We start from the raw sequence: 18,129 nt of genomic DNA, 5'->3' as shown, positions 1-18,129 counted from the left end.
AGGTACCCATAAACTGGAAAGGTGCAAATGTGACCCCAATTCACAAAGGAGGATCAAAGGCTGACACAAGTGATTATAAACCTGTGAGCTTAACTTCTGTGCCAGGAAAATTAATGGAGGCACTGGTTAAAGAAGCACTGCAGGATCATTTAGACAAGTCTTCAGTTATAGCTCGGACACAGCATGGCTTTGTTAAGAGAAAGTCTTGCCTGACCAATTTGATTGGATACTATGATGCAGTCACAAAAGAACTGGATGCAGGGAATAGCTTTGATATTATATACTTGGATCTTAGAAAGGCTTTTGATACTGTTGCACATGGAAGACTGCTACACAAATTGGAGCAGTGTGACATTGGAGGCAAATTGTTGCTATGGATAAAGGGGTGGTTGAGGGGGAGAAGACAGAGAGTGGTAATCAATGGACACTGCTCATCGTGGACTAATGTTATTAGTGGAGTCCCTCAGGGCTCAGTGTTGGGTCCATTATTGTTTTCTGTATTTATAAATGATATTGATGATGGTATATCAAGCTTAATGTCCAAGTTTGCAGACGATACAAAGGTTGGCAGGGTTGTCAAGGACACTACTGACACCATGCTGCTGCAACAGGATCTGGAAAGGTTGAGCACATGGGCTGAGAGGTGGCAAATGAAGTTTAACATTGACAAATGTAAAGTACTACACATGGGAAACAGCAACCCCAGAGCAACGTATCAATTCTGTGGTACTACACTGACAGTGGTAGAGAATGAAAGGGACTTGGGGGTGGTTGTGCAGGCAGATATGAAGTTTTCTGAGCAGTGCAGACGGGCTGCAAGAGTAGCTCATGGAGTATTGTCAATGATATACAGGAATTTTTCCAGCAGGGATAAGGAGGTGATTATTCCATTGTATAAGGCAATGGTCAGGCCACACCTAGAGTACTGTATACAGGTCTGGAGGCCTCGTTTCAAGAAGGATGTAGAGCTGCTGGAACGAGTACAGAGAAGGGCAACAAGATTAGTGAATGGAACAAAGGGGTGCTCTTACGAAGAAAGGCTTAAGTTTTGCAAATTACAGTGTCTGGAGACTAGGCACCAGCGAGGTGATCTGATAGAGGTGTAGAAAGCCTTGAATGGTTTGAGCATGCTCAATACTGATGGGATTCTTCCTCTAGCTCAGAATAATCACCTGAGAGGGCATAAATTCAAATTGAGGAAAGACAGATGTAGGATAGACGTGTGGAAATTTGCCTTTAGCCAGCGGGTGGTTGGTTGGTGGAACAGACTTCCATCCCTTGTAGTGGAGGTTGATAGCCTAAATAAGTTTAAGGCTCAGCTGGACAGGTATTTTGAACGAACAGAGGGGTGAAGTTGGTTTTTTTTTTTTTTTTTTTTGGCTGATGCTGCATAAGCTTGCTTTCTTGCATCAAATGCCTCTATTAATGCTAATTAACGTAAGAATGATCTCTCTCTCTCTCTCTCTCTCTCTCTCTCTCTCTCTCTCTCTCTCTCTCTCTCTTGTGGTAATTCTTGACTTGGTATTATTGCATAACCTTCTACTTCATTTTTTGAAGAAAAAGTTAGAAACGTTATTTCAAAAAGCTGGCTGTAGTTCTCGAGTAGCATACGTAATCATTGGTACACATATAGCCTCAAAAAATCACCGTCCGTAACTAACTGGGCGCAGCGATATTAGCTGTCGTAAGAATAATTACAAGGAAGTTGTTAACTGGTATAGTTACCAGTGGATATTTGTACCAGCATAAAAAAAGGAACAATTTTATAGTGTTGAGATGCCTGGTGCTAATTCTGGTTTTCACTTTGGTGCTATCACGCATGCTAACAATTAGGGAGGAGTGGATCTCCAATGGATGTCGACGTTTGTGGGGTCTTCATCTAAGCATCTAATAGTCATCTGTGTGGCTCATTCTGGATATTATAGAAATACGGAGACACAAATTTCAGGTGAGTACAGTAGACGAATCATTTCATTCATAAAAACAGGTCAAAGTGTGGTATTTGTTCTGGGCCATCCATAATATAAAATTGGTTATAATTTAACTGATTCAAATACTAATCTTAAGTAGCTTGTTTTCGTCCTTCACTGAATACTTTAAATATTAAACATAAAATATTTACTTGCATCCTTTTATAATTATCAGTTAACTTTGGAGTTAACCAGTTCGTATATTAAATTTTTGTTTACTTTCCCTTCTCTTGAATAGCTCATTGGAAAGATGGGATTCTTGGAATACATATTTGTAACGCCAAGCCACCACCGCATTCATCACGGTAATTTTTTTCACCTTCTAAATATTTCAAATCAATGTAATTATTGTCTTCAGTATATTTCCTCGTGTAAGATAAGAATTAACACTTGTTCTCACTTGAGCTAGGATGTATTGAAGCCTTTAGATACGTCACAGTTCTATTAAAATTTAATCAGGATAAAGAAATGGGCGTAACTCAGCCATGAAAAATATCCATAAAAATTATTCGCGTCATTGACCAAACTCAAGCCTTTTTGGTCTTTTTCAGTCCATTATACTGGATATTCAAGTATATGCACCTGGTTCGCCACCACGCGAAGAGGCCCAACGGTTGGTTGTTTGGCATCGTTCTTACAGAGTAAAGTGTTTCGAATATCAAGGGAGGTGTGAGCGGTAAAAATGGATGCCGGAAAATTGCCAATTTTTCACTAATCTTTTTTTTTTTATATATATTTTTGTTGGTATTTTACACAGTAGGTGGCAGTAGCCATCTAAAATATCAAAATACTTTTCGTTTGTGCTTCGTTGTGGCAAAAATGACCTTAGGAAACAATTTTTTATAAGACATTTTTCAGTGGAGGGTAATTTCCCTCTCGCTAGCGAAGAAGAAGAAAAATATCCCGCGCCTAGCTTTCTCTGATTTCGGATCAGCATTTTGTATTTATAATGATTTCCTGACAATCTGTTGGAATGCCTCTTCTGATGAGTGGCACAGACTGGAGTTCTAAGGGGGAGAGCACCATAAGAGTTGTAAGAGTAGGGACAGACACTGTACTACAAGTCTGAATTCTTGGCCGAAATTTTTCCTCCAACATCTTGTGCTAGATTGTTTCCTCCAACCTGAGGAAAAGATTTATTCTCAAGTTGGAGGTTGGTTATTCTCTAATTTGCGCTCGAAAGAAAATCATTTCGATTTAACAGATGAAAGTTTCAATTTATTCGGTGCAATCCAAGACGAAAGTTCACAGATGACGTTGTTGGCTAAAATCAATTTCAGAAGGAAAGTTATCGTTAGTGAGGTCGTCGGCATATTCAGTTCGCTGAATGTTACTGACCTCGTTTGTGTTTGATAGCCAATTATCAGAAACATGGTTTCAGACCATCTAACAAGGATGGATTCATGGGTGCTACCAAGGGAAACCGACCTGTGGACAAACTGATATTTAGAAGACACAGTGATAGAACAGTTGTTAAAATAATCCCTTATTAGATGGAATATTTGCATAGAATATTGAATTTGTCTGATCGATAAAAGGTGCTTTTCCTCATATGGAACTAGGTAAAACAGGCGTAACTATATAAATCAGTAGCGGGATCTAGCGGCCGACTGGATTCTTCAAGACTAACAGCTACAAACAGTTCATTTACTTCATTTAAGAAAGTAAATGATTCAGGATATCACAATTCCTATTAGGCTGAATTGTGACATCCGAGCAATTCTTCTAAACCTGAATTGTGGGAATTTTGTGGAGAAGGGCTGTATTTGTATCAGCATAATAACGTTCCGTTCACAAAGCACGGTCAATACAACAGTGGTCTGAGAAGAATAAAATCATGTGCGCGAGGTGGTGTTATGTCTGGTTACTATATCTGATCGTAGCCATCAATTCTCTACCTGCCTCGTCTACCACCGGTGATGATGGAGTTCCCCAATTCATGCTCAAATGCCTAAGTCCGTACATTATTCAGCCACTTTTAATTATCTTCAACCAGTTACTCTCGAACAAAATTTTCCCACAGCAGTGGAAAAACTATCTCATCAAACCTTTAGCCAAAGTTCAGTCGCCATCGAAACCTAAACACTTCCGACCCATCTCTAACTCCTCCAGCCTGCTGAAGCTCCTGGAGAAGGCCTTACTCCCCATCCTCACTAAGCAGATCTTGCCCAGTAATCCAGTCCAAATTCACTACTCCCTTCCAAACAGATCAACGATCACCAATCTGCTAGCCACCACGAATACTATCTTGTCAGCATTGGAGAATAGGCAGGAACTAGCTGTGACTTACTTAGACATTGAGGCTGCATTTGATGCCGTCCAAGTAAACCAACTTCTCACTCTCCTGGAATGCCACTTCCAGATCACAGGGAACATATTATGCTTTCTCTCCTCTCTTCTGAATAACAGAGTTATAAAGCTTCATACAGGAGATCGCACCCTTACTAGATCCGTCACCGCAGGAGTCCCACAAGGAGGGGTCCTTTCGGGCCTTCTGTTTTCATCCATTATCTTCCCACTGGTTGCACATTCTCGATGTCTACTGAGCTATGCGGACGATATCAAGATACTCACTCCCATCATTCCCGGTCAAGGCCTAGATCTGGTAAAAGTGGAAATTAACAACACTCTCACCACAGTCACATCTTACCTCTGCCAGTTTGGGCTCAAGATAAATCCTGCTAAGTCCGAATTCATGGTGTATTCATTGAAGCAAACTCCTTCTTCTCTCCAGCCTTCGGTCGGCAACACCCTCATCCCAATTGTGTCCAGCCATCGTGATCTGGGCGTTGTATTCGACCCAAAACTTCGATTCAACGCCCACATGGATATGCTCCTCACACGTGCTTCAAGACTCCGGTGGATAGCAAAACAGCATCTCCTTCATATCACAGACAAAAAGATAACCGTGAGGTACATAAGAACAGTTATCTTTCCACCTTTACTCTATGCTGCTGAAATTTGGGCGTCAGCGGCACCGTCAATAAAGAAACCACTCTTTGCCACAGAATTCTGGCTCCTAAAGTGGGCCAACAGGAAGCACAACCTTCCAGCTCTGATTCGTACCACACAGCTTGCCAACTCTCTCGGAATTCCACGGCTTCCCACCTTAATCGATGACCAACGCCTCCTAGCAACAGTCAAGATGATAACAGGCATAATGGCAACACCTTCATTCTGGGATACCTGTGGCTGGAGGATCCCCCCTGCTGCCCTTAGGGCCAATCCCGAGCTCTACTCGCATTCAGCACGACTCCATCTCTCGGACAGGTTCCTTCCTCAGCAGATGCTCAAGCAAACCCAGGCACTGGACGCCGACCTGAACAAATTCGCTGCTGACCGGACTTACCGGAAAAAAATTATGACGAGTACGACTAATCAGCAATGACTGATGTATACCTTGCACCTGTTCCTGTCTGATTGAGCTGGTGCTCTTATCTCGATGTTAAGCCAGCTCAAGCAGATTTAACTCTCGTAAGGAGTTCTCTCCTTTGTATTATAATATGTTTTCTTTGTAAAATTACCTTTTTGTAAATTATTGTTCAATTTTCCCAAGTTTGGGAAACTGTAAGCCCCTGGCTTTATGGCCGTGAAGGGTAATAAAAGATTATCTCTCTCTCTCTCTCTCTCTCTCTCTCTCTATTATTGGTCGAGGAACTTCCTGGTTCAGGAGCGCGGGTTTCTGGAGTTTCATGTAAGTGTTCTCAGGGAAACTTATTGTTGCTAGCTTCTTATGGAGACTGTTTGGTACCATGCTGGTGGGATGGTCATTACTTGTTCCATATGCCACATTTCTTTGACTTCCTGTCTTAGGTCTGTGCACTTCCTGGTTTTCTTCGTATATTGAACTCTAGTATGTCCTCAGAAGTTGCTGGTGTTGGACACCGCTATGTCGATCAGGTAGCTAGCTATTTCTTTTTTCTCGATGACGGTTATGGTCTCTAGTACGGCCTGGGGTTGTATTTGTAATACGGTACACTTTTTTGATCAACTGGTATTTTTGCCCTAGCTTCTGATGTATTAGAATCTAGGGCAAAACTAGATTCTAACTAGACAACAGAGAGTGGTAATCAATGGACACTGCTCTTCGTGGACAAATGTTATTATTGGAGTTCCCCAGGGTTCGGTGTTGGGCCCATTTTAGTTTTGTATATTTATCAGTGATATAGATGAAGGTATATCGGGTTTAATGTCCAAGTTTGCAGATGATACAAAGGTTGGCGGGGTTGTTAACGACAGTAAAGACAGTATGCTAGTCCAACTGGATATAGATAACTTGAGAAAATGGACTGAGAAATGGCAACTGAGGTTTAACATTGACAAATGCAAAGTACTGCATATGGGTAGCAATAACCGAAGAGAAACATACGAACTGTGTAGTACTACACTCAGAGAAGTGGCAAGTGAAAAAGACCTGGAGGTAATTGTGCAGTCAAATATGAAGTTCGCTGAGCAGCTAGCAGGGACAGGAAGGTGATTGTCCCGTTATACAAGGCAGTCAGGCCACATCTAAAGTACTGTGTTCAAGTCTGGAGGCCTCATTTTAGGAAGGATGTAGAGTTGCTAGAATGAGTACAAAGAAGGGCAACCAGATTGGTGAGGGAAACAAAGGAGTGCTCTTACGAAGAAAGGCTTACGTTCTGCAAATTGCAGCGCCTGGAGAGTAGGCACCTGCGAGGTGATCTGATTGAAGTGTATAAGGCCTTGAATGGATTGAGCAAGCTGAATGCTGATGAGATTCTTCCTCTTTCTCAGACCAAGAACCTGAGGGAGCACAGTTTCAAATTGAGGAAAGATAGTTGTAGAATAGATGTGCGGAAATTTGCCTTTAGCCAGCGGGTAGTTGATTGGTGGAACAGGCTTCCATCTTTTGTTGTGGAAGCTAATAGCCTAAATAAATTTAAGGCTGAGCTGGACAGGCATTTGGAACGAATGGAGGGGTGAAATGGGAGGGTTTTTTTTTTTTTTTTTTTTGGCTGATGCTGCATAAGCTTGCTTTCTTGCATCGTATGTCTCTACTAATGCTAATGAGATTCGAATCTGGGTATATCATATGGGTTGTCCGGCGTCGTAACCACTGGGCTAATCACCCCCTTTCACTACTATTATTATTTCAATTTTATTGCATTCCATGGAGAAGAATAACTATATTTACTATTTACCAATTTTAGAATTGGTAAATTTTATATTTTAGACGAAACATTATGTATTTATATTATTTTTTATTAGGAAGAAATCGAAGGTGCATCGATAAGAATTTTGGTGGATTCTTGATCATCTGGGATCGTATATTTGGAACCTTTGAAGAAGAAGATGAACGAGAAATTGCCTATGGAGTTACAAGTCCTCTCAACACTTTTAACCCCATAATTATTCAGGTAAATAACTATATATATATTTTTTTTTTTCATTTTTGCTAAAATAGTATAGGAAGATACATCTACTCCGTAATTGAGCATGCTGCTCATTTAGGGAATATACAGTGTATAACTAACTGCAGAAACAGAATATTTTAATAATGAATAAAATGCCATTTTCTGGAACCTAGAACTAAACACCACCTAATTTAATCTTATAATGCAGCGATTTATAAAATGTGATATTACGTAAGATTTGTTGTGTGGCAATAATAATTGCCACACACAACACATTGGCACAACATTTCCCAACTCCTTGAACTCTGCAGACCACTACCCAGCCCTGGGGACCATCTCATTTACTTACGCTTACCTACTTACTTTATCTATGGCTAACAAATCTCTTTATTTATAGTTAACAAAGCAATTGGTTATCCTAGTTCAATTTGTCACTTTCAAACATATTAATAAAAGTAATATACATAACTATAAAATTCCATCGAAATATGCGGTGAGGTCCAAAAAACTAATTTTTTTAGAAACCCTTCACGGACCCTAGGTTGGGAAACACTGACATAGGCTATAGATATTCGTATATTTTAGCGGGTACACTGCCCTCGTGGATGGCACAGTTGGTAGAATCTCCACATGGAGTGGAAAAGACTCGCGTTCGAGTTCCATCGTTGGCGTGAGGAATTTTTATGGGCATTTTTCACAATGTGACTGAGTTAGTTGATCTCAAGCGAGGGGAACATGGTTTTTTTTCAAGGAAACTCGGTTTTTCGTCCAGCAAACAGAAAATCGACCACAGAACAACCGCAATTTAGTCAGTATATATGAGCAATATGGCCTTAGTCGCTGGTGCTCCTATACCCCTACTATAACCGATTGAAAACCATCGCTATAAGGCCTTTAAAACATTGCAGGAAGTGTTTTGTACCCTAGATCTGCAATAGTTTGTGGTGAAGGGTCCAAACGCCGGATCAGGATATTCACCTAATCACAGAGGTTCTATGGGATTAATATGCTCCCAAAACCCTACTACTACAACAACAGCAGCTGAAGCATGGGATGTTATTATTATTTTTTTTATTATTTTTTTAAATTTTTCCGTTTGTTGATTGGCGAAATGAATGAGCAATATAGCAGAAGACAGAAACGAAATGTTCTCACGCATAGAATTCTTGCTTTAAGAGCTTTTTTTTTTAAATTTACTAAATAAACAAATAAATCATGAATTATTACTTTTGCTTTATTATATTAATCACAGCAGAATCGTTAAATATGTCATAAATCAGTTTTTATTAAAATACATGTAGAAATTAGTAAACTGCATTACGACAGTGTTTACAATATATTAAGATTGTTCAATTTATTAAATCTCAAAGCGTGAATACATGTTAGATACGTGCAGTAAAGTTAAAACAGTTACTTTAGATTTTTACTTTATATTTATACATCTTTTTAATTAAACAGTACATAAGAGATTTACCTCAATAATTTATTTTTTATTATTTTTTTTTTTTTTATGTGAACCCCAAACACGAGACGTATTAGTACTTAGTACCGTGCTTAGGTTGGAGGTTGATAAGACGAAAGCAGATATTTGCTGACATTGGACTTGAACTTCTGTAGACTGTAATTTTCAGGAAATACGTATGAAGGAAGGTTGTTCCAGAAAATGGCAGTTGAATGAATAAATGAGGAAGATGAAAAGTTGGTTCTGTGCGTTTGAAGTTGGACAGTAAATGGATGTTGGCTGGTGGCGACACGTGTTCGGACGGTTTTGAAAGAGAGAGCAGGAATTATAGAAGCCAATTCAGTAGAACAGTGCCCATGGCAGTATTTGTAGAAGAGGCATGCAGCAGAAACAGTACATCTATGAGAAAGCGAGTGGAGACACTGTTAGAGATGAATCATTAATTAACCTAACTGCATTCTTGTGAATGGAATCAAGAAGCTTGAGAGAGGTTTTGGGGGCACCACCCCAGATGTGGGAACAATATTCCCTGGCAGGGCGGATTTGCGATTTATACAGAGTGAGCAGCTGTTTGGAAGAAAAGTAACGCCGAGAGCGAAAGAGAAAACCAAGTTTTTTAGATGCAGAGGTAGCAATATTTGTAATGTGCTTGTGCCAAGAGAGATTAGAAGTCAGGGTAATCCCCAAAAGAGATATATCATTTTGCCTAGAAATCGAATTTCACCAAAGATAAGCATAGGAGCAGGAGAATCCTTTTTGCGAGTTATAAGACAAGACTGAGTTTTAGAAGGGTTGAAATCAACTAAGTTGTCTTTGCCCCACTGGAGAATTACCTGAAGATTGGCATTTAAGAAATTGGTGGCAGATTTTCGAGAAATTGATGCTCATTGAGCAGGACAAGGTTTCTCAAAATGGAAAGTGGAATGCAATGTGCCATCATCAGCAAAACTATGGATAGGATTTCCAGTCAATGGAAGAAAGTCATTAATATACAAGAGGAAAAGAGTGGGGGAAAGAACTGAACCTTGGGGGACACCGGCATTAGTGGAGAAGTTAGAAGACAGAGAGCCATCTGCCATCACCCTCAGTGAGCGATTAGAGAGAAACCTGGATAGCCAATTACTAAAAACAGTTGGCGAACCATAAGATGGAAGCTTGTTTAGAAGACCTTTATGCCAAACACGATCAAAAGCCTTTGAGATGTCAAGAGCAACTACTTGTGTTTCACCGAACCTTTCCATTGAATTAGTCCATAAATGTGTAACATAAGCCAGAATATCACCAGTGGATCGATACTGACGGAATCCATACTGGCGATCGTTGATCAGACGGAAGGTCTCTAGGTAGTTTAAGAGTTGGCGGTTAATTGATTTCTCCATTACTTTAGAAAGAGTAGAAGTAATTGCAATGGGACGATAATTGGATGGGAGGGATTTATCTCCCTTTTTAGGAACTGGCTGGATATCAGCAAATTTCCAAGCAGAAGGAAAAACACCTTAGGAATAAGAGAGTGAAAAAATGCGGCAAAGAATAGAGGTAAGATCAGGAGCACAGTTTTTGAGAACAAGTGGAGAAATACCATCAGGACCTGGAGCTTTCTTAGCATCAAGATTCATCAAAATCCTTCTGATATCCTTTTGACGGAAGACCACAGGAGGCATTGAATGGAGCGTGTTGGGAATGGTGGGAGGTGTTTTACCAAGATAATCAATACATCAGTTGGAAATAAAATGGGATGCTAGCAGGTCAGCTTTATCCTTGGCTGAAGTGACAATAGAACCATCTGGTTTGGACAGAGGTGGGAGCAGAGATGGGCAAAAGTTGCGGCCAATAGCTTTGGCAAGAGACCAGAATGCTCGGCTACCATTAGGGCAAGAAGCACGTTTTCGACTCTTAGCCTGTTCAAACTCTAGTTTGGACTGATTAATAACTGCTTTACAATTGTTGCGAGCTTTGGTGTAAGCAGAAAATGAAACTGAAGAATTGGAAACAAGCCAATTACGATATGCAATATTCTTCTCTTGAACAGCCTTAGCACATTTATTGGAAAACCAAGGTTTAGATAAAGGACGAGATTTTAAAGTGGAGTGTGGGATAAAGGATTCCATTCCTGCAAGAATAATTTCACTGACACGATCTGAGCAAACGTTGACATCAGAACTTTTGAAACAGTAATCCGACCAAGGAAAAGAAGAAAAGAAATCTCGCAGGTCATCCCATTTTGCATTCCTGTAATGCGTGACAATTCGAGGTTGGGAATAGCCATGAGATAAAGGTTCGATTGGAGAAGAGACAATCACCAAGTTGTGATCTGAAGTGCCTAAAGGACCTCTCACTTCGACCGTGTACTTAGAAGGGTAGTTTGTGAGAAAAAGATCAAGAGTATTGGCTGTATGATTAGGATTGTCCGGCATTCTTGTAGGTGAATGAACAATGTGTCCAAGATCATTAGTAATTGCAAAAGCCTCAACATCTCGACCAGTTGGTTCGGTGTGACTAGAAAACGGAAGCCAGCTGGAGTTGTGAACATTAAAATCTGCGAGGAAAATTACCTCACTGTTAGGAAAGTCAAGTTGCAAAGAGAGGAAGTCAAAGAGTTCCAAGTGATTAATGGAGTTAGTAGTAGTAGCAGTAGTGGCATGTGATGCAAGAAAGCAAATGTATGAGCTTATGCAGCATCAGCCAAAAAAAAAAAAAAAAAATCGCACCATTCCCTCCAAATGCCTGTTCAGTTCCTTCTTAAATTTATTCAACCTATCAACTTCCACAACGACAGATGGCAGTTTGTTCCAGCAATTAACCACCCGCTGGCTAAAGGCAAATTTCCGCACATCTATTATACATCTGTCTTTTTTTAATTTGAATTTATGCCCCTTAGGTTCGTAATCTGAACAAGTTGAAGGATCCCATCAGAATTCAGCGTGCTCAACCCATTCAAGGCCTTATACACCTCAATCAGATCACCGCGCAGGTGCCTAGTCTCCAGCCACTGCAATTTGCAGAACTTAAGCCTCTCTTGGTAAGAGGATCCCTTCATTCCCCTCACCAATGTTGTTGCCCTTCTCTGTACACGCTTAGTAAATTTACATCCTTCCTAAAATGAGGCCTCCAGACCTGTACGCAGTACTCAAGGCGTGGCCTGACCATTGCCTTATACAGAGGGACAATCACCTCCTTCTCCCTGCTAGCAAAATTCCTATATATCATTGACAAAACCCCATGACCTGCCCTGGCAGCCTGGCTACATTGCTCAGAGAACTTCATATTTGACTGCACAATTACTCCCAGGTCTTTTTCATTTTCTACCACCTTAAGTGTAATACCACACAGTTGGTACGTTTCTCTGGCGTTACTTCTATCCATATGCAGTACTTTGCATTTGTCAAGGTTAAACTTCAGTTGCCCCTTCTTAGCCCATGTGCCCAAATTATCTAGATCCTGTTGCAGTAGCACACTGCCATTACTGTCATTAACAACCATGCCAACCTTTGTATCATCTGCAAACTTCGACATTAAGCCTGATATACCTTCATCAATATCATTGATAAATATACAAAACAACAGTGGACCTAACACCGAACCCTGTGGGACTCCACTAATAACATTAGTCCAAGAAGAGCAGCACCCATTGATTACCACCCTCTGCCTTCTCCCACTTAACCATCCTTTTATCCATTGCAGCAACTTACCCTTAATACCATTCTGCTCTAATTTGTACAATAGTCTTCCATGCGCAACAGTGTCAAAAGCTTTCCTGAAATCCAAATATATGATATCAATATTATTTTTTGCATCCAGTTCCTTTGTAACCACATCATAATATCCTATCAAATTTGTCATACAAGACTTTCCCTTAACAAACCCATGCCATGTCTGAATTATTGCTGCAGTCTTGTCTAGATGATCCTGCAATACATCTTTAACCAGCGACTCCATTATTTTACCCGGAACAGAAGTTAAACTGGTCTGCAATTACTCGTGTCACCCTTCGATCCCCCTTTGTGAATGGGGGATACATTTGCACATCTCCAGTCCGTGGGAACCTCCCCTGAGTCCAAGGATGCTCTCATATTTATGGCTAAGGGTTTGCTTAGTTGCTTTGCCGGCTCCTTTAATATAACTGGATAGATCCCATCCACCCCAGGTGCTTTTCTTAGGTTTAACTTCAACAATTTCTCTTCCATTTTGCTCTCAGTTATTACAAGATCATTAAGCACCCTGCTACAATTTGATAGCCTTCTGCCATTTTCAAACCTTAATAATTCCTCATGTGTGAATGTAGATGCAAAATACTCATTCAGTTTGTTTGCTATCTGAGCAGGATCATCAACAGTCGAACCATCGATGTCAAGTGGACCAATCAGATTCATCCCTTTCCTTTTAGAGTTTATATAAGTAAAGAAATCCTTGCTGTTTTTCTTAGCCTCTTTTACCAAGGATTTCTCGTAATCTGCCTTCACCTGCCGAACCTCCTTTGTGACCTGATTACAGATTAACTTATATCTGCCATAGGCTTCTATGTCGCCTGATAATTTATATGCATCCCATGCATTTTTCTTTTCTGTTACGAGTCTCATTAGTTCATTTGACAACCATTTAGGCCTAAACCTTGAACAATATTTCTTAATAGGTATGAAACTTTTAGTAGCATCCACGATTAATCCTTGAATGCTTCCCACTTAGAATTTACTGTTGGTAACATCGTCAGTTGATCCCACTGCACAGAATTTAAAAACTGTCGGAGACCACCGTACTCGCCTTTACGGAAGCAAAAACCCTTTCCTTTACCCCTGATGGTAATTAAATCTTTAAGTAAATCCTACGTCAGTACACTGTGATCACTGCCACCTAGTGGTTCCTTTATCTGCAAATTCTTAATACACGAATGATCACTGCTGATAACCAGATCAAGAGTGTTACTTTCTCTGGTTGCCTCTCGAACATGCTGCTGCAGAAAACAATCATCCAATAAATCCACAAAAGTCTGACTATTGTGTGGGTGCCCAACTCACAAGTTCCAGTCAATATCTGGGAAGTTAAAATCCCCCATTATAAGACATTCTGATTTACTGGCCCACTCTATTTCTCTGTACAATTGTTCATTGTACTCATTCGAGTCATTAGGCCTATAACACACTCCTACTCTTATTTTTCCTTTCGCAGTGCTTATCTCACACCAAACTGACTCAACCGTGCACTGTTCATCTATATCAACTGGACGCACTTCTTTTGATTTTATGTTTTTCTTTATTAACAGCATAACAACTCCTCCCTTCCTATCCTGTCTATCCTTTCTGTACACATTGTACTCCCCAAATTCCAGTTCGGCATTCCTTATATCAGTGTGACACCATGTCTCTGATATCCCAACAATATCCGCCTTTGATGTCTTGACCAACACTTCAAATTCATCAAATTTATTTACTATACTTCTAGCATTGGTATACATGCAAGTATACATGCACCTATTCCTATTCCCAGCCACTCTAACACATCCCATATACCCACCTGTTTCACGATGACTGACATCCGTCCCTGAAACCCCCAACACCCCTCGCTCCAGGTCGCTACTTATTCTAATAGAAGTTGTGCAAGAATCACCTTCACCTCTGCCTACGGCTGCTGTTAAACTATTAGTCCTTGTATCCCCCCAAGCTATCAGTTTTCCGACCCACCCAACACTGCCTCAATAGCATCAGCAAATATTCTTGCACCCTTTCTATTTAAGTGTATCCCATCCCTGTAGAAGCAGTCTCTCCTGTTAACAAGTACAGTCCAGGCTGAAAAAAATTCTACCCCTTGAGCCCTGCACAATGGGTAGAGTTGGGAGAACGGTAGAGACAACAGATGAATTTGACACAATGAGGTAAAGAGATTTTAAGCCAGAGAAGATCAAAGAGAGGAGATTCCAAATTGCCAAGTCTCTGACAGGGAATATCAGAACGGACATATGCACAAGTACCACCTTTGAGGCGAACGGAATCTACAGCGAATAATTTGGGCATCTGAGATGAGCAGTAGTTGAATCAACCGATAACTGAGATTCTGTCAGAAAAAGTACATGGGGTTTGGCAGACTGCAAGTGGAAATGGACATCGTTAAGATTAGAATTGAGACCACGTACATTTGTGAAATGAATTAGGAAGTCCTTGGGAGGTGTAGATCTTTTCGCAGATAAGCTTGCTCTATTAGTTTGACAATTCATGGTGTATTCAATAGTAAGAAAAAGTGGGAGGGACATGCTGTATGAAGTAATGAAATTTTTGGATATGGCGTACACATGGTAAGAATATACCCAGATCCTTGACATAACATGGCCTCGACAATGCTCCCCGCATACACACTACTCGGACTCCCTCCAGTCACTATCTGGCAGAGTAGAGGTAGCAAGATTATACACTAGCTGATCCGGAAGCCTCCTAGAGAGTTACCAATAGGTTCGGTCCGGTGTACTAACTAGCGTTTGGCGTGCGAACACCGTTTTAGAGCTGTACCCTCGAAATGTAAGGAATAGTGGATCTCGCCACGACGTTCATCATAACCTCAAAAGTCATCAATCACTGCATGATGGAAGAGATGGGGAAGGGTTGACCAGAACTTAGCTCTAGAGACTAAACATGGGTTCCACCATTTCAAGCCTCCAATAAGCAAAGTGGTGGTATTGCACCGGTTGATGAGAGTCATCTACCACCTAGTACTGCCTGGTAACATAGAGGGGCGGCGGTCCTCCATGTGGTGTGGGCGCCACACCCCTACCCATGCTTACGTTGGTTCACACCTGTGTGGTCATCCACCATGTACTTGTGCATGGAGATTATACCCAGGATTACTAACAGTTCCACCATCGTGAAGGTGCAAGCAGAGGATTTGGCTGTCACAGACCGTCTGGACTTCGCCGAAATTGGGCCCACTTGACTTGTGTGTCACCCGAATATCAGTTCCATCAGCGTTTTAGACTCCCAGGTAGCAAGTACAGCTTGTCTGGCATATCTGAGAGAATGTCTGTGACAACCTCAAGGACTATTGTAAAAAGCTTCAATGTCAACTGCTCTATTATAAAAATTTTTATGTGATGAATTTAGTAAAATTACTTAAATGTATTTTTTACACACGAAGGAGAATCGATGATCAAACATATCCGGTACCAATAGTTTAAGAGGTCCAAACTTGACACAGAGGAATACAGTAAATCACCAACCAGTACTTCGACAAAAAGGTCGTGATTACAGGTTAGTACAAAGTGGTATGCTGGACGGAATTTAAAGACAAGTGATTAGTCACTTTCCTGGAGCATGCGTGTGAATCACCAAAAATCTGAACTGAGACGCGAAGAACGTTAATCAAGCTTTGGTCTAAATTTATTTCGAGAGTTTCCGCTATTAGCAGTTTTGTACAATTATGTTGAATATTAAGAATCTTTGCTTCATTAAACAAAAAAGCATGTCCTTCATTTGCTGCGTGGAATGCCAATTCTGAGGCAGAAGAACGAGAAGCAAAGACTGATACGATATGTTGCTTAACTCTCGTTTCTAATGTGCACCGTGTTGAACCTTGCTATGAAGAATTACAGTTTTACTGGATATACTCGTATTATAAACCAAATCGTTAGTTTGGGATGCAAAGGAAGATTGAATAGAGTAACTTTAAAACTGCATGTAGTTTTCTCGTTGGTTTTCATGCTAATTTAAATTATATATTTTTGAAAAGTTTGTTCAGTTAAAAATACCATTGCTCTATGTACTGGAGGGGAAATAAAATATTTTTTTTTATTAAATTGTTATTGTTTGTAGGTGTAGGATTATGTGAACGGTTTTTCACTTGGACTTATTATTTATAAAGGGTAGCCACGGATTTGGAATCTATTTATTAATATTTGTATTTGTGTTCAATGCAGATTTGGAAATAAACTATTTATATGTATTAAGAAACTGGTTTAGGATTACCAATCTTTTATGTGAAGTGGGTGGTAACTTTTGTAATGCCAAAACCAGTGTATACCAGTATTAGTTGGTTTTCTGTAAATTTTAAACTGAATATAATCCATATCACATGTGAGGGTAAAATTTTAAAAATTTAACGATTTTTTTCAATGTCTTCAGTTTCTAACGTGAAATGCAATCTGGAATGTGTGTTATTAAAAGAGTATAGAATACCTTGGATGGTACTGTAACCTGAAATACACAGTACGTCATCAAGGTATCTTCTATAATACCTGAAACGGGGCAGAAAAGGTATCTAAAGTGTAGTCAACATTGACGTTGGTAAATAACGAAGTTACATCGAGCGAAAATAACATATCATTAAGTTTTTTGTCTTTTAAGCTATTAAATAATTCATTCGAGTTTTTAATACCAAATTTGATGGGTTGTTTAAATGTTTTTACGATATTATACAAATGTGTGGCTAAAGACGAAAAGGGGCAGAATTCTAATAGGAAACAATGTGACGTTATAGGGTAACCTGCCTTGTGTGATTTAATTTGGCCAAAAATTGTAGAGATGTTGTAGGTTCTTGCTTTTAAATCCTTTAGTTGAAACATAGTAAAGCAATGATTAATTTTTTTGTGTAATCTGCTTGTCTAGTATAACAACTGTATAATCGCATTTATCTACTAGTTATTGAAATATTATTAAAAGAGTATAGAATATCTTGGATGGCATATATAATTAATATAATTATACAGGGTGTCTCAAAAATACACGGCATAACTTCAAGAATGAGTTTATATATGTAGACAATAAAAATATTTTATATCAACATAGTTCCGGAAATGCTTGGTTTCCGAGTTTTGAAGATCTGTCTATGACACTTAACTGTTCTATCCCCTTATACTAATTGTTCAAAATGTCCACCTTCTGCCTGAATACAAGCCTCACATCGACGTCTCATGGACTCGCGAAGACGATGCCAAATTCCTGGCATGTTTCGTATTGTCTCAACTGCCACAATTCAATTGCGGAGAGTTTCCACATCAGCTACCGAGTCCGGTAGCTGATGTGTGACTTTAAATGGCCCCACAAGAAGAAAACTAATGGGTTTAAATCAGTGAGCGTGGAGACCAGGCAGTTGGTCCACCCCTCTACTTCAGGGGTCTTTGATCTTGGTCGTACTCTGTCGGCAGCACGAGGTGCAAAGGTCCCATGGTCACAAAGGCAGCGATGGATACCTACAAACGTTTTCCTGTCTGGACATCTTCGTTCTGGGAACCTTTCGTGGTACAAACGACGAGCCTCCAGATCATTGCCTCTGCCAAACTGTACATAAAGTGCATATCCGCTTGCTCTTGATTTGAGTACATGGTCGGAATGGAAAACCACCAGAT

General features: G+C 40.1%; 1 protein-coding gene across 1 annotated transcript in view; it reads left to right on the top strand.

The window, feature by feature from the left end:
* LOC150080512 (alkylglycerol monooxygenase-like) overlaps positions 1-18,129 on the top strand; it is a 61,622-nt gene that overhangs the window by 21,283 nt on the left and 22,210 nt on the right. The window contains exons 6-7 of the mRNA XM_090381478.1: positions 2,209-2,275; positions 7,200-7,348. Coding sequence (XP_090237604.1) covers positions 2,209-2,275; positions 7,200-7,348 — 216 coding nt within the window. The remainder of the gene's footprint in view (positions 1-2,208; positions 2,276-7,199; positions 7,349-18,129) is intronic.

Source organism: Mastigoproctus giganteus, chromosome 9 (genome assembly GCF_048544385.1).
Source record: "Mastigoproctus giganteus isolate SK-2022 chromosome 9, ASM4854438v1, whole genome shotgun sequence".
Lineage (NCBI taxonomy): Eukaryota > Metazoa > Arthropoda > Arachnida > Uropygi > Thelyphonidae > Mastigoproctus > Mastigoproctus giganteus.
Note: the sequence above shows the minus strand (reverse complement) of the source record. Positions and strands in the feature narration are given on the sequence as shown.